Raw genomic sequence first — 21,726 nt, forward strand, 5'->3', positions numbered from 1 at the left:
GTTTGGTAGTGGGTCAGTAATGGTGTGAGGAGGCATTTCTTTGAAGGGCACCACAGTCCTCCATGTGCTAGCCAGAGGTACCCTGGCTGCATTAGGTAACAGGATGACATCCTCAGACCCATTTTGAAACCACATGCAGGTGCACTGGGCTTTGGGTTCCTTCTGATGCATGACAATGCTAAACCTCATGTGGCTGAAGTGTGTCAGCAGTTCCTGCATGATGAAGGCATTGATGCTATGGACTGGCCTGCCCTTTCCCCAGACTCATTCCATCCATCAACACCACTGTGCACCACAGACTGTCCAGGAGTTGTCTGTTGCTTTAATCCAGGTCTGGGAGGAGATCTCTCAGGAGAACATCTGCTGCCTCATCAGGACCATGCCCAAGCATTGAAAGGAGGTCGTACAGGCATGTGGAGGCCGCACACTACTGAGCATCATTTCCTTGTCTTGAGGAAGTTGGATCAGCCTGTAATTTGATTTTCCACTTTGATTTTGAGTATCATTCCAAATCCAGACCTCCATGGAATATTAATTTTGATTTACATTGATCATTTTTATGTTTTATCATTATCAATGCATTACACTATGAATAATGAATAAGGATTTATAACCGGAATATTTCATTCAGTGACATCTAGGATGTGGTATTTTTGTGTTCTCTTTATTTTTTGAGCAATATATATACACATGCGGTCAAAATTGTTGGTACCCCTCGTGTAATCACAGAAAAACCCACCATGGTCACAGAAATGACTTAAATCTGACAAAAGTAATAATAAATAAAAAAATCTATGAAAATGAACAAATGAAAGTCAGACATTGCTTTTCAACCATGCTTTCACAGACTTTTTTAAGAAATAAATCTCATGAAATAGGCCTGGACAGAAATGATGGTACCCCTGTCACAAAAGGGACATGTTAAATCAAGGTGTGTCCTCTAATTAGCATCACAGGTGTCTACAATCTTGGAATCAGTAAGTGGGCCTGTATCGAGGGCTACAGATACTCACTGTGATGTTTGGTGATATGGTGTGTATCACACTCAACGTGGACCAGAGGAAGCGAAGGAAAGAGTTGTCTCAGGAGATTAGAAAGAAAATTATAAAAAATTCCTTTATTTTGCCATGATAAAACCATGATCAGCTTCTTAGACAACATCAAGGCAAACGTAAGGATGAGCTACGCGTTCCGATCGCTGCTGTGATCTTTATCAAACGTGTAGCTCGTCCTCACATGTGCCTTGATGTTGTCTAAGAAGCTGATCATGTTTTTATCATGACAAAATAAAGGAATTTTTTATGGAAGAGCTGGAACAATTGGTCTTCAAATTTCACATGAATGCGTCTCATCAGGATGAGGTTCCATGCACTTTCTGAAGATCAGTGAGCTGGCATTTTTTTTCTTTATACTAAAGAAAATTATGGACAAACATGTTAAAGGTATAAGTTATAAGACCGTCTCCAAGCAGCTTGATGTTCCTGTGACTAGAGTTGCACATATTATTCAGAAATTTAAGATCAAATGGACTATAGCCAACCTCCCTGAACGTGACCGCAGGAGGAAAATTGATGACAAATCAAAGAGACGGATAATATGAATGGTAGCAAAAGAGCCCAGAATAACTTCTAAACAGATTAAAGGTGAACTTCAAGTTCAATTAACATCAGTGTCAGATTGCACCATCCATCGTTGTATGAGCCAAAGTGGACTTCTTAGGATACATCCAAGGAGGATACCATTGTTAACAAAAAAACATAAAAGCCAGACTGGAATTTTCCAAACTATATATTGACAAGCCACAAAGCTTCTGGGAGAATGTCCTATGGACAGATGAGACAAAAATGGAACTTTTTGGCAAGGCACATCAGCTCTATGTTCACAGATGGAAAAATGAAGCATATCAAGAAAAGAACACTGTCCCTGCTGTGAAACATGGAGGAGGCTAAGGGTGTCTAGAATCTGTGCAGGGTACAATGAAATCTCAAGACTATCAAGGGATTCTAGAGAGAAATGTGCTGCCCAGTGTCAGAAAGCTTGGTTTCAGTCACAGGTCATGGGTCTTGTAACAGGATAATGACCCAAAACACACAGCTAAAAACACCCAAGAATGGCTAAGAGGAAAACATTGGACTATTCTGAAGTGGACTTCTATGAACCCTGACCTAAATCCTATTGAGCATCTTTGGAAAAAGCTCAAACATGCCGTCTGGAAAAGGCAACCTTCAAACACGAGAAAACTGGAGCAGAAGTCTCATTGACAGTTACAGGAATCATTTGATTGCAGTGATTGCCTCAAAAGGTTGTGCAACTAAATATTAAGTTAAGGGTACCATCATTTCTGTCCAGGCCTATTTCATGAGCTTTATTTTTTGAAAAATTCTGTGGAAGCATGGTTGAAAAGCAATGTCTGACTTTGAAATCAAGTCCTATCAGTTTATTTAAACAGAGTTGGACTCCAATGAAGGAGTAGAACCATCTCAAGGAGGATCACAAGGAAATGGACAGCATGTGACTTATATATGAGTGTCTGAGCAAAGGGTCTGAGTACTTATGATCATGTGATGCTTCAGTTTTTCTTTTTTTATACCTTTTCCAAAATTTCTACATTTGTTTTTTTTCAGTCAAGATGGGGTGCAAAGTGTACATTATTGAGGAAAAAAAATGAACTTTTTTGAATTTACCAAATGGCTGCAATGAAACAAAGAGTGAAAAATTTAAAGGGGTCTGAATACTTTCCATACACAAGCAGGAGACTTGCCAGCAGAAGGGGACTACACTGTGGGGCCAGAGCAGTGAGCATGCCAGTGTCCCTGTATGAAGCGGAAGGGAAACCATGCAGGGGCAATAGCATTACATATTGCTTGATTTTCTTCTGCTGGAGAAAGCATTTTCATTTGGAGTAAAGCAAAATACCATACCTTGTTTTCCACCAAGACCATTGCCTGTGCTAATTGAGTGCCTACTTCTGAGCATGAATCCCTAATATATATATATATATATATATATATATATACAGTGGGGCAAAAAAGTATTTAGTCAGTCAGCAATAGTGCAAGTTCCACCACTTAAAAAGATGAGAGGCATCTGTAATTTACATCATAGGTAGACCTCAACTATAGGAGACAAACTGAGTAAAAAAAATCCAGAAAATCACATTGTCTGTTTTTTTTTTCATTTTATTTGCATATTATGGTGGAAAATAAGTATTTGGTCAGAAACAAAATTTCATCTCAATACTTTGTGATATATCCTTTGTTGGCAATGACAGAGGTCAAACGTTTTCTGTAAGTCTTCACAAGGTTGCCACACACTGTTGTTGGTATGTTGGCCCATTCCTCCATGCAGATCTCCTCTAGAGCAGTGATGTTTTTGGCTTTTCGCTTGGCAACACGGACTTTCAACTCCCTCCAAAGGTTTTCTATAGGGTTGAGATCTGGAGACTGGCTAGGCCACTCCAGGACCTTGAAATGCTTCTTACGAAGCCACTCCTTCGTTGCCCTGGCGGTGTGCTTTGGATCATTGTCATGTTGAAAGACCCAGCCACGTTTCATCTTCAATGCCCTTGCTGATGGAAGGAGGTTTGCACTCAAAATCTCACGATACATGGCCCCATTCATTCTTTCATGTACCCGGATCAGTCGTCCTGGCCCCTTTGCAGAGAAACAACCCCAAAGCATGATGTTTCCACCACCATGCTTTACAGTAGGTATGGTGTTTGATGGATGCAACTCAGTATTCTTTTTCCTCCAAACACGACAAGTTGTGTTTCTACCAAACAGTTCCAGTTTGGTTTCATCAGACCATAGGACATTCTCCCAAAACTCCTCTGGATCATCCAAATGCTCTCTAGCAAACTTCAGACGGGCCCGGACATGTACAGGCTTAAGCAGTGGGACACGTCTGGCACTGCAGGATCTGAGTCCATGGTGGCGTAGTGTGTTACTTATGGTAGGCCTTGTTACATTGGTCCCAGCTCTCTGCAGTTCATTCACTAGGTCCCCCCGCGTGGTTCTGGGATTTTTGCTCACCGTTCTGGTGATCATTCTGACCCCACGGGGTGGGATTTTGCGTGGAGCACCAGATCGAGGAGATTATCAGTGGTCTTGTATGTCTTCCATTTTCTAATTATTGCTCCCACAGTTGATTTCTTCACTCCAAGCTGGTTGGCTATTGCAGATTCAGTCTTCCCAGCCTGGTGCAGGGCTACAATTTTGTTTCTGGTGTCCTTTGACAGCTCTTTGGTCTTCACCATAGTGGAGTTTGGAGTCAGACTGTTTGAGGGTGTGCACAGGTGTCTTTTTATACTGATAACAAGTTTAAACAGGTGCCATTACTACAGGTAATGAGTGGAGGAAAGAGGAGACTCTTAAAGAAGAAGTTACAGGTCTGTGAGAGCCAGAAATCTTGATTGCTTGTTTCTGACCAAATACTTATTTTCCACCATAATATGCAAATAAAATGAAAAAAAAAACAGACAATGTGATTTTCTGGATTTTTTTTTCTCAGTTTGTCTCCCATAGTTGAGGTCTACCTATGATGTAAATTACAGACGCCTCTCATCTTTTTGAGTGGTGGAACTTGCACTATTGCTGACTGACTAAATACTTTTTTGCCCCACTGTATATACTAGATGGTGGCCCGAGTCTAACGCATCGGGTATTCTAGAATATGCATGTGGTTTATTTCTGAAGTTTTAATAATATTGCAATAATGCACCCCCCAATCCTGATATGCATGGTCCTCTAACCCCCAACCCTAATATGCATGGTTCCCCTTCCCCCTATCCTGGTATGCATGGTCCCCTCACCCCCCCAATCCTGGTGTGTATGGTCACCCTCACCCCCCAATCCTGGTATGCATGGTCCTCTCACCCCCCTTTCCTGGTATGCATGGTCCTCTCACCCCTCTTTCCTGGTAAGCATGGTCCCCTCACCCTCCTTTCCAGGTATGCATGGTCCCTCTCACCCTCCTTTCCTGGTATGCATGGTCCCGTCACCCCCCTTTCCTGGCATGCATGGTCCCCTCATGCTCCAATCCTGATATGCATGGTCCCCTCACCCCCCAATCCTGATATGCATGGTCCTCTCACCCCCAATCCTGATATGCATGGTACCCCTCACCCCCCAATCCTGGTAAGCATGGTCCCCTCACCCTCCAATCCTGGAATCCATGGTCCTCTCACCCACCAATCCTGGTATGCATGTTCCTCTCACCCCTCTTTCCTGGTAAGCATGGTCCCCCTCACCCCCCTTTCCTGGTATGCATGGTCCCATCGCCCCCCTTTCCTGGTATGCATGGTCCCCTCACTTCCCTTTCTTGGTAAGCATGGTCCCCTCACCCCCCTTTCCTGGTATGCATGGTCCCCCTCCCCCCCTTTCCTGGTATGCATGGTCCCGTCACCCCCCTTTCCTGGTATGCATGGTCCCCTCACCCCCCTTTCCTGGTATGCATGGTCCCCCTCACCCCCCTTTCCTGGTATGCATGGTCCTGTCATCCCCCTTCCCTGGTATGCGTGGTCCCGTCATCCCCCTTTCCTGGTATGCATGGTCACCCTCACCCCCCTTTGCTGGTATGCATTGTCCCCTCACCCCCCTTTGCTGGTATGTATGGTCACCCTCACCCCCCTTTGCTGATATGTATGGTCACCCTCACCCCCCTTTGCTGGTATGCATGGTTCCCTCACCCCCCTTTGCTGATATGTATGGTCACCCTCACCCCCCTTTGCTGGTATGCATGGTTCCCTCACCCCCCTTTGCTGGTATGCATGGTCCCGTCACCCCCCTTTCCTGGTATGCATGGTCCCCTCACCCCGCTTTGCTGGTATGCATGGTCCCCTCTTTCCTTTTATGCATGGTCCTCCTCCCCCCCTTTGTTGGTATGCATGGTCACCCTCACCCCCCTTTGCTGGTATGCATTGTCGCTTCACCCCCCTTTGCTGGTATGTATGGTCACCCTCACCCCTCTTTTCTGGTATGCATGGTCCCCTCACCCCCCTTTGATGGTATGTATGGTCACCCTCACCCCCCTTTGCTGCTGTGCATGGTCCCCCTCCCCCCCTTTGCTGGTATGCATGGTGCCCCTCACCTCCCTTTCCTGGTATGCATGGTCCCCTCACCAACCTTTGCTGGTATGTATGGTCCCCTCACCCCCCTTTCAAGGTATGCATGGTCCCGTCACCCCCCTTTCCTGGTATGTATGGTCTCTGTTAAAATAAAAAATAGTTATATACTCACCTTCCGACGGCCCACGATCTCTACTCCACTCACCCGGCCTCATGGTCCCAGTAATGCTTTGCGCGAAACACCGCTGATGACGTCGTGCTCTCGCGATAGTGGCGTCATCTCTGGTCTAAGGCACAAAGCATTACTGGGATCGCGAGGCCGGGCGCGTGGAGTGGAGACCATAGGCCGTCGGAAGGTGAGTATTACTTTTTTAAATTTAATTCTCTTTTTTTTACAGAGCCCTTCACCCGATTGAGCGCTGTGCCCGACTGCGCCTGTCACTGATTAGTTGCAGCCGCAGGTCAGACTGGGGGCTTATTTACAGCATTATAGAATGCCTTAGATAAGCCCTGAAAGGCAGTGACCGCATCTTATAGCGGCCAAAACAGGTGACAGGTTCCCTTTAACTCACATCCAGAAGCCCCCTACAGAATAATCGCAGAGAATATCCCTGAGTCACTGAAAGGACCGCCCAATTGTTTGAAATGCCAAGAATGAGCAGAGATTTAAATGAATAAAAATAAGTTACATACTATATATTGCATACTGTATATTTTCCTCTAAAACTATATATCAATCTGTTGAGCTCCCCCTGCTCTAGAACATGGTGTCTGCAGATTGGGCTGCATTTTCATAGTGACAGATTAATTTTAACAGCATATCCTCATTTTACATCAACTGTTATCACGTTATTGCAATTATTACAATGTCTACAAGATTATTAAATATACTATTGATTAAAAGTAGTCAGACTTCTGCAAAGATTCTCAATAAATGGTGATTCCTAAATACATTTTTATTACCAAGACCAAAAAAAAAGTAATTTTAGGGCTGTGGGAAAAGTATACAGAAGGCAGCTTGTAATTTGCAAGATGGCCACAGGGAATGGACCTTGTAGCTAATGAGAATAAAGCTGGTAACGCCATGGTGGTAGAGTGTGCTCACCTTGTTTAAATGGTTCTTTTGCAACTTCAAGATCATCTGCTAAAACCAGAGTCAGGCACAAGATAGCAGCAACCCAAAACCAACCACTTGCTTCAAATTGAGGACCTACAACAGACATTGTAGAAGTTGTGCCAACAGTGACTTGGAGGGAATACAATAGGGGTAACATATATAATAACATGACCATATTCTCACAGATCTCTGCAATTGCTTATAATAATATTTAGTAAGAAACAAATCAATGTCTATGGAACGTTAGATCTCACCCATTGTCTACCACGGTGATTATAAATATAACCAGGAAGTCGCTTTAGGTTTATGTAGAAGAGGTAATGTCTCCTCCCAAATTACAAAGTAGAAAGCCTGAAGAAATCAGGGCTATTAAGAAGCAGGGTGTTACAAAGTTCAGGCAGGAGGATTCTACTCAAAGTTGTTTGCTTTAGTTACATGCTTAAAGAGACAGTAAAGATTTCAATGAAATGTTTGAATAAATATTAGCTTTTTTTTTTAGCATGGTCCCCTCACCCTCCAATCCTGGAATGCATGGTCCTCTCATCCCCCAATCCTGGTATGAATGTTCCTCTCACCCCTCTTTCCTGGTAAGCATGGTCCTCTCACTCCCCTTTACTAGTATGCATGGTCCCCCTCACTCCCCTTTCCTGGTATGCATGGTCCCGTCACCCCCCTTTCCTGGTATGCATGGTCCCCTCACCTCCCTTTCTTGGTAAGCATGGTCCCCTCACCCCCCTTTCCTGGTATTCATGGTCCCCCTCACCACCCTTTCCTGGTATGCATGGTCCCGCCACCCCCCTTTCCTAGTATGCATGGTCCCCTCACCTCCCTTTCTTGGTAAGCAAGGTCCCCTCACCCCCCTTTCCTGGTATGCATGGTCCCCTCACCTCCCTTTCTTGTTAAGCATGGTCCCCTCACCCCCCGTTCCTGGTATGCATGGTCCTCCTCACCACCCTTTCCTGGTATGCATGGTCCCGTCACCCCCCTTTCCTGCTATGCATGGTCACCCTCACCCCCATTTGCTGGTATGCATGGTCCCCTCACCCCCCTTTGCTGGTATGTATGATGACCCTCACTCCCCTTTGCTGGTATGTATGGTCACCCTCACCCCCCTTTTCTGGTATGCATGGTCCCCTCACCCCTCTTTCCTGGTATGCATGGTCCCCCTCCCCCCTTTGATGGTATGCATGGTCACCCTCACCCCCCTTTGCTGGTATGCATGGTCCTCTCACCCCCTTTGCTGGTATGTATGGTCATCCTCACCCCCCTTTCCTGGTATGCATGGTCCCCTCACCCCCCTTTGCTGGCATGTATGGTCACCCTCACCCCCCTTTGCTGCTATGCATGGTCCCCCTCCCCCCCTTTGCTGGTATGCATGGTCTCCCTCGCCTCCCTTTCCTGGTATGCATGGTCCCCTCACCCTTCTTTGCTGGTATATATGGTCCCCCTCACCCCCCTTTCCTGATATGCATGGTCCCGTCACCCCCCTTTCCTGGTATGTATGGTCTCTGTTAAAATAAAAAATAGTTATATACTCACCTTCCGATGGCCCACGATCTCTTCTCCACGCACCCGGCCTCGCGGTCCCAGTAATGCTTTGCGCAAAACACCGCTGATGACATTGTGCTCTCGCGAGAGTGACGTCATCTCCGGTCTAAGGCGCAAAGCATATTAGCTCTTTTTTTTAAGCAAATTTTGTCTGTTTCCTGAATTACGCCACATCATGAATGACAGCTGGGGGGGTCGCGCAGATCCCACCGCTGCCGCCAGTTTGTCACAGAGACGCAATTCCACTGCCTTCAACCATCAGGACAGTTATGAAATTGACTGTGAAGTGATGGACGAGGCTGCGGCTGGTTACACTACTAGACCAGTTATTGGAGAACTCATAGTGAACATATGGTATATACACCTCCGATTCCAGCTCATGGAATATATGTATATACCCCAGGATGCTAACTGCCATCTCCACAATAACAAAAGTACTACTAGCTGCTACCACCAATCGTTTATACAGGCCTATTGGACACCTGTTACAGGTAGCATATGATTTCAGGGAAGCAGTTTACAGGGCAAGAGGAACAGAGCTATTCAATTTGATATATTTAATCCAGAAACCTAGGCAGTGTTTATAAAAAAAAGTATACAAGGATGATACAAAATGGCAACAAAACAATACAATATATACAAATACATAAAATAAAAAGGAATGCGGTAACTAAAGAAAATTATGAAACCTGATGTCACAGAAGTGGCTTATAGCTTGATGGAGTGAAGTACTCCTTAGGAAAATTGACAGAGCACAGCAAACTGTACCTTCCAGGGCTGAAAAAAGACCAAACCTAAATTCTGCTCTTTATTAGTTCAAGGTTAAGCCCACATAGCTCCCCTTAATGAGGTCATATGGGTGCTGGTTGTGGGATTTGCTAGGTCCTTTAGAATTTTTTGAGATCCCCAACTTACAGGATATCTTTACCCCTAGAGATAGATATTATCATCATTTTTCTTATTGTGATTTTTTTCTTTCGATAGGGATGAAGCATGACATGGATAGCATCATCGTTCAGACCAATATAACGTTGGAGAAGTTAGGAGGGCCCTATGGTGAAAATATATTTTCTGTAAATATTAGATAGATGCAAAACCCTAATATTCATCATGGACCATCAACTCCAAAAAATCTCAACACAGTTCTTTGATAACAGGAAGCTCTTTACTGGGAAAGTGTAATTCCCCACTTCTGCATAAACAAATCTCAGTCTTGCTGTGTTTTTCTCAAAACATTTCTATGATGTAATTGTCTGATCACTGCAGGAGGTCCCTACTTTAATGAAGGTTGAACTGTTAAAGGGAATCTGTCACCAAGTTTTTGGCCTATCCACATGTATCTGTTGGTTCCACCAAAACCAATATAATCCCATGCATGCCTTGAGCTGCCTCTTTTCAGCTGACTTTTGTGGAACTGATCCAAACAGGTATGGTTGACAAAAACTTGTTCCTAGAGATCTTGTGTTACAAGCAGCATTTGAAGATTGAGGATAACTGTCTTGCCTCCTGGCTGGTCTCAGCTAGTATACCTCTAATCTTTACTAAGCTCTGAATTATTGTGCTTTCTAAAGGTACTGTCACACTTAGCGATGTACCAGCGATCCCGACCAGCGATATTACGCTGTCAGGATAGCTGGTACATCGCTAAGTGGTCGCTAGTGAGCTGCCACACAGGCAGATCTCACCAGCGACATCGCTGGGGACGGGGGTCGCTACTTACCTGTCACACTAGGCGATCCTGCATCCTCCCGCCCGGCTCCACGCGCATCGCTTGTCTCTCCACAGGAAGCGCCGCAGGAAGCTGACGACGAGAAACAGTCCTGGACATTCTCGCGCGATCAGCGATAAGCAGCGGGGGAGTGGGTCGTAGGTAAGTATCAGACACAGCGATATCGCTAGCAATATCGCTATAACGTCACAAGTTATAGCGATATTGCTAGCGATATCGCTTAGTGTGACAGGCCCTTAAGGGCCTGCTGACTGCATGGTGCTAACTACCACTATTAGCCTTAAGGCCCAGTCACACATAGCGACTCACCAGCGATCCCGACAACGATATCAACTTGTCAGGATCGCTGGTGAGTCGCTACATGATCGCTGGTGAGCTGTAAAACAGGCAGCTTCACCAGCGATCAGCACCAGCGACGCCGAACGTGCGGCGTCGCTGTGTACGTTAGTTACCAGTGCGCTGATGCAGGGAGCTGGTAACTAAGGTACACATCGGGTTTCTAAGCGGCGTGCATCACTTATTAGAAACCCGATGTGTACCTTGGTTACCAGCACCCTGCATCAGCACGCTGGTAACTAAGGTACACATCGGGTTTCTAAGCACCGCACGGTGCATAGAAACCCTGCGTTTACCTTAGTTACCAGCACGCTGATCGCTGGTCTCCCACCTGTCACACGCAGCGATGCGTGCTGGCCAGCGGGAGACCAGCGATAAAAAAATATCCTGGCTATTCCAGGACGATCAGCGATAACCGGCAGGGGGGCCGGTCGCTTGTCAGTGTCACACACAGCGATCTCGCTGGTGAGATCGCTGTTGCGTCACAAAACTTGTGGCTCAGCGAGATCGCTATGTGTGACGAGGGCTATAGTTTTACCTTTAAGATAAGATAACCCTTTAATCGTCCCACCATGGGGAAATTCAGAGCATTACAGCAGCAAGGCAGGAACAAGTACAGATACAGATGCATAAAGGCATTACATTGACAGTAGGTAGGTACATATACGGGGAAAAAAAAAAAAATGTAACCGGACTGTCACAACTTTGGATCTATCAGTTCACTGTTTGGGTCGTTCTCCGTTTTGGACAGTGCTGGTTATACAGCCTAACTGCAGCAGAAAGGAAGGACTTCCGATAGCGCTCCCTCTCACATTTAGGATGAAGTAGCCAGTCACTGACAGTACTACACATCTTTGTCACGGTCTCATGCATGGGATGGGAATCATTCTTCACCAAGTAGCTCACCTTGGCCAGTATCCTCCTGTCGCCTACTTCCTGAACTGGATCAAGGGGGCATCCCAGGACAGAGCTGGCCCTTCTAATCAGTTTGTCCAGCCTATTCCTGTCCCTGGTTGATATGCCACTACCCCAGCACACCACACCAAAGAAGATGACTGATGCCACAACAGAGTTGAAGAAGGATGCAAGGAGTGCCCCCTTAACTCCGAAGGCTCTCAGCCTTCTGAGCAGATAAAGCTTACTGTTGCCCTTCCTGTACACTGCATCCAAGTGATGGGCCCAGTCAAGCTTATTATTGAGGATCACACCAAGGTACTTATAGGTGTTGACTATCTCAATGTCATTTCCCTGAATGTTCACCACTACTGGTGGATTTTTTCCCTTGCGAAAGTCCACCACCAATTCCTTGGTCTTCCCGGAATTAATCCTAAGTTGGTTCCTCTGACACCACTCCACAAAAGCTTGGTTAGTATCTCTGTACTCTCTTTCATCTCCTCCTGTGATGAGGCCTACTATTGCAGAGTCATCAGAATACTTCTGCAAGTAGCAGCTAGATGAGTTGCACTTAAAATCCGCAGTGTACAGTGTGAAGAGAAAAGGGGCAAGAACTGTACCTTGAGGTGCCCCTGTATTGCAGATCACCGTGTCTGACACACTGTCCCGAACCTTTATAAACTGAGGTCGGTTCGTGAGGTAGTTAAGGATCCAGGTGGAGAGTTGGAGGTCCACGCCAACAAGGCCCAGCTTGTCTCTCAGTAGATCTGGCTGTATGGTATTAAAAGCACTAGAGAAATCGAAGAACATTATTCTCACAGTGTTCCCAGGTTTCTCCAGGTGAGAGAGAGTCCTATCAAGAAGGTGGATAATGGCATCATCCACATCAATGCCCGGCCTCTAGGCAAACTGGAGAGGGTCCATATCCGAGCTCACAAGAGGACGGAGACGTGTGAGAACCAATCTCTCTAGTACCTTCATCAGGTGTGATGTCAATGCTACAGGTCTATAGTCATTAAGGTCTTTCGGATAAGGTTTCTTCGGAACTGGTACCACACACGATAATTTCCACAGTTGTGGTGCTATACCTATTCTCAGGCTCATATTGAACAGATATGTAATGATCTCACTCAGCTGGTGGCCGCAGGTTCTGATTACCCTTGCACTGATGCCGTCAGGACCTGCAGCCTTCAAAACTTTGATCTTATCCAGTTCTTTTGCAACCTGGGTACTTGTGAAGAACAGACCCTGGCTCAGTTGACAAGTTGCAGCAGGGGGTGAGGTTATTGTAGCAGAGAGGTGTGAATGCTATGCAGGGGCAGGAGCAGCCAGTGTGTGATTAAATCTGTTAAAGAATAGATTAAGTTCATTAAGCCCCTCTTTATCTACAACCATCCTGGAGACAGTCTGTCTATGCCCAGATATAGACTTTAGACCCTCCCAGACTTCATGAATCCTTATACCACCTAAGGTGCTTATACCACCTAAGGTGCTTACTGTCATAAAAAAATCATGGTAAGTAAGCACCAAGCACTTTTAATTAATCTTCTCACCTCTGAGTCCATTTGGACAATTGTCTGATGGAACAATTAGTATGGTGGGTCTGTCCAGCAGGCTCTCACCATTTCTCCAAAGCCCTGGTGACCATTAAGGGCCCTTTACACATAGCGATATCGCTAGCAATATCGCTAAAGCGTCACCGATTTTGTGACGCAGCAGCGATATTGCTAGCGATATCGCTACATGTGTTACTTACCTCTGACCGGCTCCCCCGCTGGCTATCGCTGATCGCGCGAGATCAGCCTGGTCCATTTCTCGTTGTCGGCTTCCTGCTGGCGCCGACGAGCGAGCCATGGACGCAGGCGGAAGACGGACACCCTCGCCGCTCTGAAAGGTAAGAGCGACCGCCGACCGCTGCTGCATCGCTAGTGAGATCTGCCTGTTTGGCAGCTCACTAGCGACCATTTAGCGATGCACCAGCGATCCTGACCGGGTCATATCGTGGTCGGGATCGCTGGTGCATCGCTAAATGTAAAGGCCCCTTTAGTGTCTGCAGTCTATTCAGTTAATGAAAAAGATAAAGTCTCCTGTTTTGGTGTCTTTGGCATACATCTCTCCCCATGCTTGTTGCCCTCTGAAACTGGCACCTCTTCTTCTATGCACCAGTCATTCCCTAAGGAGCAGCAGTCTGCTTATATCTCTTCCGGAGCTAAGTTATTTTTTTATGGTCTTGTGGGCATGTTAGATCCTATCCATCCTGGAAGACCTCCTCCAGGTGCAGACATCATAGCACTGCTGGGTATAAACATTAACGTTCCTGGCAGGAGAAGTAGGTGATCAAAGTGATCTAGGTCTTCCAGGTGGTGTTCTTCATCTTTATCAGTTGTGAGTTCCTGCAGTTCATCACTCTCAGACAGGGTGTTTTAGAGAAACAGCAAATTGCGAAACCTACCCATTGGACCAAAAAGTAATTCTTCTGAGTCGGTCAGAGCAGCGGGGTTCCAAATATTCAACTACAGTTTCTGTGGACTTTGTCACGTTTGCATTTTTCCAGAATCATCAACAGCAGGTCCATCAGTGGATCCCTCAGTGAGGTGATTTCAGTTTTTTAACACTTGAGAATGGTAGGAGAAAAGCAAATATTTAGTCCTTGACTTTAATGCTTGTTACTGTATTTGGTGCTCCTTGGTTGTCAGGTGTAGCCATGTTAGACAGTTTCATTGGTGACAATTCAGTACACAGCTTACTGTACTCAGACAAGCACACTAGGAAGACAATGAAAAAAAAAATCAATATATAGTTAGATAGGAATCAAAACGTCTTGTAGACAACAGGTTTGGGATGACTGGTTTTGGGGCAGATATCTTAGGTGTGATGCTAGTCACTACTCATCGACTAGCCATAAGGCAAAGTGGTCAAGAGGTCCAAAGTCAAAAGCGAGGAAAGTTCATCTTAAACAGAAAGAAGAGACAAAGGCGTTGTCAGGTAACGTTCCGAGGTCCAAATACCAGACGAATGGTCAGAACAAGGTCCAAAGTCAGGCAACAAGAGATCTATAAACAGAACACATGGCAGAGAGACAAAGCACACAGCAGATGAATGTGCATCTGGCAGATGTCTTGGAGTAATAGCCCAGTTAAGTAGCCTGGCAATCACTTGGTATAAGAAACAGCTGGAGAGAGCTAGCACCTCCCATTCTCATACTGAATGCCTGAGATGTCAATAAAAACACTGACAGCTCAGCATGCCCCTACTCCAGACTGGATGGCTGAGATGTCAATCATAGTATTGACAGCTTCAGTGCGCCCCTCTACCAGATTGGATGGCTGAGCCATCAGTAACTGCATCCCAGACACACTGAGGGGTGGAACCGTGACATCATGGTAAGTGCTCATTAGAAGTCAAAGAGTTTGCTATGGTGTAGGGAAGGTAGCTAAATCGTATATTGCATGTTTAACATGTGTGAGCTTGGATTTTGAGCATCTCCATTGCTTAGAGTCTTGCTTGCTCAGTTGAGAGTTTATCAGATTTTAAGTCTGAGGGTACAAGGTAAACATCCCTATTCAGGTGTGAAACTTTAATGGGCCTACATCCAAGAAGTGAGGCTTAGGTATAAAGCCTTAATCTAGATAAACACAGCTCTAATCAACCTTTTATGACTCAACCTTTATACCAACATGTTGCATGTTGTTCCAGTTTGTTGTTTTTTTCCTCTTGTATTATTCCAGTTTACATGTTTTTCTGGTAAACATAAGATTAACAAAGAGGTGAGGACACCTTCCCAAACCTCTGAGTCTACATATTGAGATAGTCCTTAAAGGAATTGTCTGGCCTAGGGCTACAAGTCTGAAGTCACTCTTTGTGATTTCAAACTTGTGGACCCTCAAGGTGTGCACACTGCATGCTGTAAGGATTTTCTGGTGCTGACACCAGGAGTGGTGGGTGTGTGACTGCAAATATGTGATTTGCATACAGTCAGTTACATGTCGACTAGACGGGTGTGGCCTCCCTCAATGCAACTGTGTTGAGTGAAGCCGGATGCATCTAGTTGGAATGTAACCAGAAGTATGCAAGTAACATGACTGTCCATTCCAGGCATAGCGTGCTCTGTGTGCATTCACAAGTCTGCAGTCACAAAGCCAGGCAACCCCTTCAACCCCTTTCTGCCATATGACATACTAATCCATCCATGTGCCCTGGGACTTACTACCCATGGACGGAATAGTACGTCATATGTGATCAGCCGCGCTCACGGGGGGAGCGCGGCTGATCGCGGCCGGGTGTCAGCTGATTATCACAGCTGACACCCGGCACAGTGTGCCAGGAGTCGTCACGGACCGCTCCTAGCACTTTAATATGATCGCAGAGTTCTGGGAGCAGGCAGAAGGGCTGTTAGCTGTGACAGCCCCTCTGCCTTTGGATCGAAGACCCCGCGGCATGATGCAGGGTCCTGATCGCTGCCATGGAGACCCGATGTCGTCATGACGACATCCGGTTCTCCATTGCTGAGAGACATCCTGTCATGCGCAGTGATGACCAGCAAGTCACTCAGGTTAGTGTTCAACTTTGTGCAGCGCTGACAGCTTCTGTAGCATGCAGATCTGCATGCTATAGAAGCGATCAGCCTGCCCGAAATAGTGGGACACAGTGTAAAAGTAAGAATCAAATTTTAAAAAAATGTTTTAAATAATTGTAAAAATATTTTTTTTTAAATAATAAAAAATAATAAAAAAATCCATATTTATTCAATCAATAAATAAATATTTAAATAAAAAAAATCTACACAATAAAAGTACACATATTTAGTATCGCCGTGTCCGTAACAACCCGCCCTATAAAACTATCCCACTAGTTAACCCATTTAGTGAACACCATAAAAAAACAAGGCAAAAAAGCAATACTTTATCATCATAGCGCCGAACAAAAAGTGGAATAACACGCGATCAAAAAGACAAATATAAATAAACCTGGTACCGCTCAAAACCTAATCTTTTCCCGCAAAAAATAAGCCCCCATACAGTGTCATCAGCAAAAAACTAAAAAGGTTATAGCTCTCAAAATAAAGTGATGCAAAAATAATTTATTACTGCCATGTCCGCCCGTGCTCCCCGCGCTCCAGTCTCTTGACGGGCTGCTGGGATCGGGGTGCTTCTGTGGATGACCGTCTCTTATCCCTTCAGTCTGCCGCCTCAGCTTCTGCACAAGCTCTGTCTCGTAATCCCGATCCCATACTGCACCCTCCACCCCGCCTTGGTAAACCACCCCGGTATAATGGCGATCCCAAGCTGTGCCAAGGTTTTTTGAATGAATGCTGTCTACATTTTGATCGGCCTAAGGTGGCGTTTGTGGTTTCTCATTTAGAGGTGGAAGCTCTGGCTTGGGTTAATCCTCTGTGGGAGTGGGATGATCCCATAACCTCTCAGCTGTCAACCTTTTTGGAGACCTTACGCAGAGTGTTTGACAAATCGGGTCGCATAGCCTTGGCCACTGAGTCCCTCTTTAATCTACACCAAGGCACTCTCACCGTTGGTCAATATGCCATTCGTTTTCATACTCTGTCCTCAAAACTGAGGAGGAATAATGATCCGCTGGTAAGTGCATTCTGGCGAGGGTTGTCGGGCCGAATTAATTAAGGATGAACTTATGGGTCGGGATGCTCCTACCTCCCTAGAGGATTTAATTTCCCTGGCCACACGTATTGATCTACGTTTCCTGTAGCGTTCTCGGGAGTCCGCTTGAGAGAGAAGGTACCATCGTCCAGTTCTTGCCATTCATAAGCCTCGGCGTCCCCTTCCGTTCCTGCACCTGAACCTATGCAAGTGGATCGGGTCAAAATGGCGGATCTGCGTCAGAAGGAGAGGGTCACGCAAGGACTTTGTTTTTACTGTGGTAGTGCCTCGCATTTCCTCCGTTCTTGCCCCGAGTGGCCGGGAAAGTAGGTGTGTGTGACTACTCTCTACCCTTAACCATGTCTGTCCAAATAATTTTTGAGAATAGGCACTACTCTGAGATGGCGTATGTGGATTCGGGCGCGGCAGGCAACTACGTCCTGCCCAATTTGTCCCCTGCAAATCTTCTCGGGCTACCCTGGCTGAGGGTGTATGAACCTATCCTTGACTGGCGCTCGGGGGAGTTCTACATTGGGGTCCGCACTGCCATGATCGTTGACTGTTACCGATTCGTCTATTCGGAGTGTCTCAACCTGTCTCCAATCCTGTCGGATTACCAGTGGCTTATTTGCTCTTTGCGGATGTCTTCTGCAAGAAATAGGTGGAGAGACTTCCTCTGCATCGGCCATACGACTGCCCGACTGAACTCATTTCTGGCTCTACACCCCCAGGGGTAGAATCTATCCTCTATCTCAAGTGGAGATGCAAGCCATGTTGGAGTATATGCAGGAGAATCTGGCCAAAGGCTTTATCTGAAAGTCCTCTTCACCCGCAGGCGCTGAATTCTCATCGCCACACAGTAAGAGAAAAAAGAATGGATCTACCTGTGGCAAAACATTTTTGTATGCCTTATCACAGCACCACGGACATAAAATTACTGGTATTGAAAGGTGACTTCACATCTCAGAGAGACAGAAGAATCTGTCAGTACAAACTCATGACGACTTTTGACACACTCAATGCAGGAATGAAGGTGTCGCATGGATTTATGTCTTTTTACATCAATTAAGGAATTTGCTCCTAAGACCTTGTGGGGGCATCACACAACACATAACCAGACCCCAATCAGAGGACAATAAAACTGTCACTCCTTATCTATGAACTGGTCCAATATTTATGGCCATAACTGTCTATCACTCCCCCATAATGATAGTTCTGCTTCACGTCACTTGTCTTATCTATTACATTTTTTCTGTGCTGTGTTGTGCATAAATATGTGATTCTTCAGATTTTGTATTAGTCAATGCCTGATGAAGAGACCTGAGTAGTCTCGAAAGCTTGCAATTTGTTACCATCTTTTCAGTTAGCCATTAAAAGGTATCAACCACTGAGGACTCTTAATTCTGAATATTTTTCTATCTACTGGCTAACACGGTACAAAGATATACATCTTTTCTGTATAAAGCGAGGTGGAATTAATGGCACTACACAAGTGTGTAAAATAAATAAATAAATTTACAATGACTCTTTGTTTCCTGTCTTTTAGCCAATTCCTTAACCATCTGCATATAGTTTCCCCCGTCCTTGCTTCTAGAGTTTCAGTATAAGTTTGGTATGTGGTACAGTATCAAATGCCTTTACAAAGTTCAGTTAAATCACATAAGCCACATTACCAACGTACAGATTTGCACTTACCTCCTTATAGAAACCCAACATTTCTTTTTTACATTTGTTACTGAGATCTTTATATTCCTGAAATACTTTTTCTGTATTCTCGGCCTCCAGGATTTTGAATGCCCTTTGTTTTTGTCTTATTAAACTTTGTACTGATTTATTTATCCATAATAGTTTATTTTTATTCCTGGACATTGTATTACTAGAGGGTATACGTTTTCTACAGGATTCTAATAGTATTTACATAGACATGCCCCACTTATTTTCTGTTTCCCAAGTTACCATGTCATGACATGTCTACACGATTAAGCTCTTCTCTTAATTTGTTGAAATCAGCTTTCCTAATGTTCCACATTTTTGCATTTCCACTTTAAAATGTTTTATTGAATATTATATTGAAACTTACCATATTATGGTAGCTGCATCCCACATGCTCCAGAACCTATAGATCTGAAATTGTATCTGGTCTATTTGACAGGACAAGATTCAACAAAATATTGTCTCTGGTTGGTTCGTAAACCAACTGAGATCAGTAATCATCTTGAACTGCGGAGAAGAACTTGCAGCTTTTAGCACAATTATTTTTACAAAATGCCAAATTATTATCATCACTTAAATGTAAAAAAAATCTAAGCATGTTTAATACAGTATATCTATAATCGGTCTGACCTGGACAATCATGTTTCCAGGTAATTTTCATTGCACAATGAAAACCTTAAAAACATAACCCAAAACATAATGGCGGAATTGCATTTTTTTTATCGCTTTATTAAACTTGGAATTTTTTTCCTGTGTTTCATTACGTTATTTTGTAAAATGAATGGTGACAAAACTACAATTCGTCTCATAAAATAGTATGCTCGCACAAGTTTATGTCTTCACAAAAATAAAAACGTTATGGCTCTTGAAAGACGGAAAAAAAATGAAAAAGCCCAAAACTTAAAGATTTTCTGGTCCTTAAAGAGTTAATGAATTCAGCCCATCTTATTCCAACCTGCTGCTGATTATCAAGACTGGCATTCAAAGCACTGGTATTGATAAATCGGGGGCCATTATGTGAGCTGGTTAAGATATTTATGAGAGCTCCAGAGAGCCTAAATCTGTCCATACACATTTTGAAATTTTTGCAAAACCTCCAATTTAGGATGAAATAACCGATGATCTAATGTTCATGGAGGATGGAAAAAACAAATATAGGGAATATTGATTTTTGACATGCCTGATCCTTCGCTCCTATTAGAGAGAAGCCTCTACATGAAGTGTCTGTCACCATCCAATTCCCTTGATGAATTTATGTCTCTTTAGAAAATAATTTATAATAAAATATCAAAGTCCTTATGTTTTTATGATTCTTAAGAAAACCATGTATAATATATAAAAGTCTTCAGGTATTTATGATTCTTATAAAAATAAAGTATAATACAGTATCAAAGTCCTCATGTGTTTATGATTATTACAGGGAATCTGAAATCTGGTTTGTGCTGCCTGAACTACCTTGCTAGTCGGGCTGCTTATCAAGAAGCAAGTTCTCAGTGACTTCTCCTAGCGTCTCTACCTTTGGGTGGCAGGGCTTGTCACTGATGTAGAACGGGGCTGTCATGATCCCAGTGCAGGTTTTTGACCTGCACATCAGGGGTTAATGTCTTGAGCTCAGTGCAGGCTTTGACCTGCATGCCTGGGGTTAATTATTAGGGCCTCTCTTTGGTTCAGGGAGAGCTTTTTATAGCACTGAGAAACTCCAATCCCTATCAGTTATACTTTTGCCTTTGGCCGAGTGTTTTGACCCCTGTGTGCCTGTTCGTTGTCTTATAGCTTGCTTATATGGTTCTGATCCGGTTCTGTCCCCCGTTGTGAGTTTGCCTGTTGATTCTGTACTGTATATCTGCTTCTCTGGTTTCTGACTTCTTGGCTACGTCTTGACTATCCGTTCTGTCTAGCCCTTTGGTAATTGTCGTGCTATCTCGTGCTTTGACCCCGGCCTGATCTGGTTTATGTTCCTGTTTATGCCAATTAGTAACTTTGTTCCGTAGTTACCATTCTAGGAGTTTTCCTGCAGCTCCTAGCTCTCTGGAGTTTAGGCCATGCCCCCAGCAGTCACATGCTTCAGGTCCTGTGGGTCTGAAGCACGCATCTTCTCTGCTGCTGCCCGCTCCACAGGTATCTCTGAGCACAGTTTGTCTTACTCAGGACACGCGCACTGGCTCAGTGAGCAAGTGCAGTGCGGTGTTCCTGACATTATAACTGACCGTGAACTTTTTTTTTCCTCACTTCTGCCAGCATGGACCCAATGCATGCTTTATCTGAGCAGGTGAAATGCTTGAATCAGTCACTGCAGAAGCTAAGTTTGGAACACCGAGCTCTGGCCCAGTCCCAATGGCAGGTTGCAGACTCAGTTCAGGGGGCGCTTTCCGCAGGCTTTCAGCAGTTGGGGAATAGAGATGTCATTTTAGTCCCACCTGAATCCCCGGTTAAGTTACCAGATACATTTGCTGGTGACAAAAATGAATTTAGAGCATTTAAAGAGGGTTGAAAACTCTTTTTCTCCTTGAGACCCCGTTCCTCTGGGGATGAGAAACAGAGGGTGGGGGTGGTTATGTCCCTGCTTAGGGGGGCCCCACAAGCCTGGGCATTTTCTCTTTCCTCTTCTGCCCCGGAGAGAATGACTGTGGATGCGTTTTTTGAGGCCTTAGGGCTTATTTACGATGAGCCAGATAGAGTGCGTTTGGCTGAGGACAAGGTGATGAGTGTCTGTCAG

The 21,726-nt window shown here is 44.8% G+C and overlaps 1 protein-coding gene across 2 annotated transcripts in view; it reads right to left on the reverse strand.

Moving 5' to 3' along the window:
* Nucleotides 1-7,521, reverse strand: part of LOC141080515 (fibrinogen-like protein 1-like protein) — a 76,640-nt gene extending 69,119 nt beyond the window's left edge. For both annotated transcript variants that reach the window (XR_012228956.1, XM_073565764.1), the window contains exons 1-2: nucleotides 7,436-7,521; nucleotides 7,170-7,274 (exon numbers count right to left, since the gene is read on the reverse strand). Coding sequence is in view for 1 of the 2 variants with exons in the window: in XM_073565764.1 (XP_073421865.1) it covers nucleotides 7,170-7,274; nucleotides 7,436-7,439 (109 nt within the window). In the remaining variant the exon portion in view is untranslated. The remainder of the gene's footprint in view (nucleotides 1-7,169; nucleotides 7,275-7,435) is intronic.
* Nucleotides 7,522-21,726: the final 14,205 nt, after the last annotated feature.

Source organism: Dendrobates tinctorius, unplaced genomic scaffold, assembly GCF_039654945.1.
Source record: "Dendrobates tinctorius isolate UK_male_01 unplaced genomic scaffold, ASM3965494v1 ptg000016l, whole genome shotgun sequence".
NCBI lineage: Eukaryota > Metazoa > Chordata > Amphibia > Anura > Dendrobatidae > Dendrobates > Dendrobates tinctorius.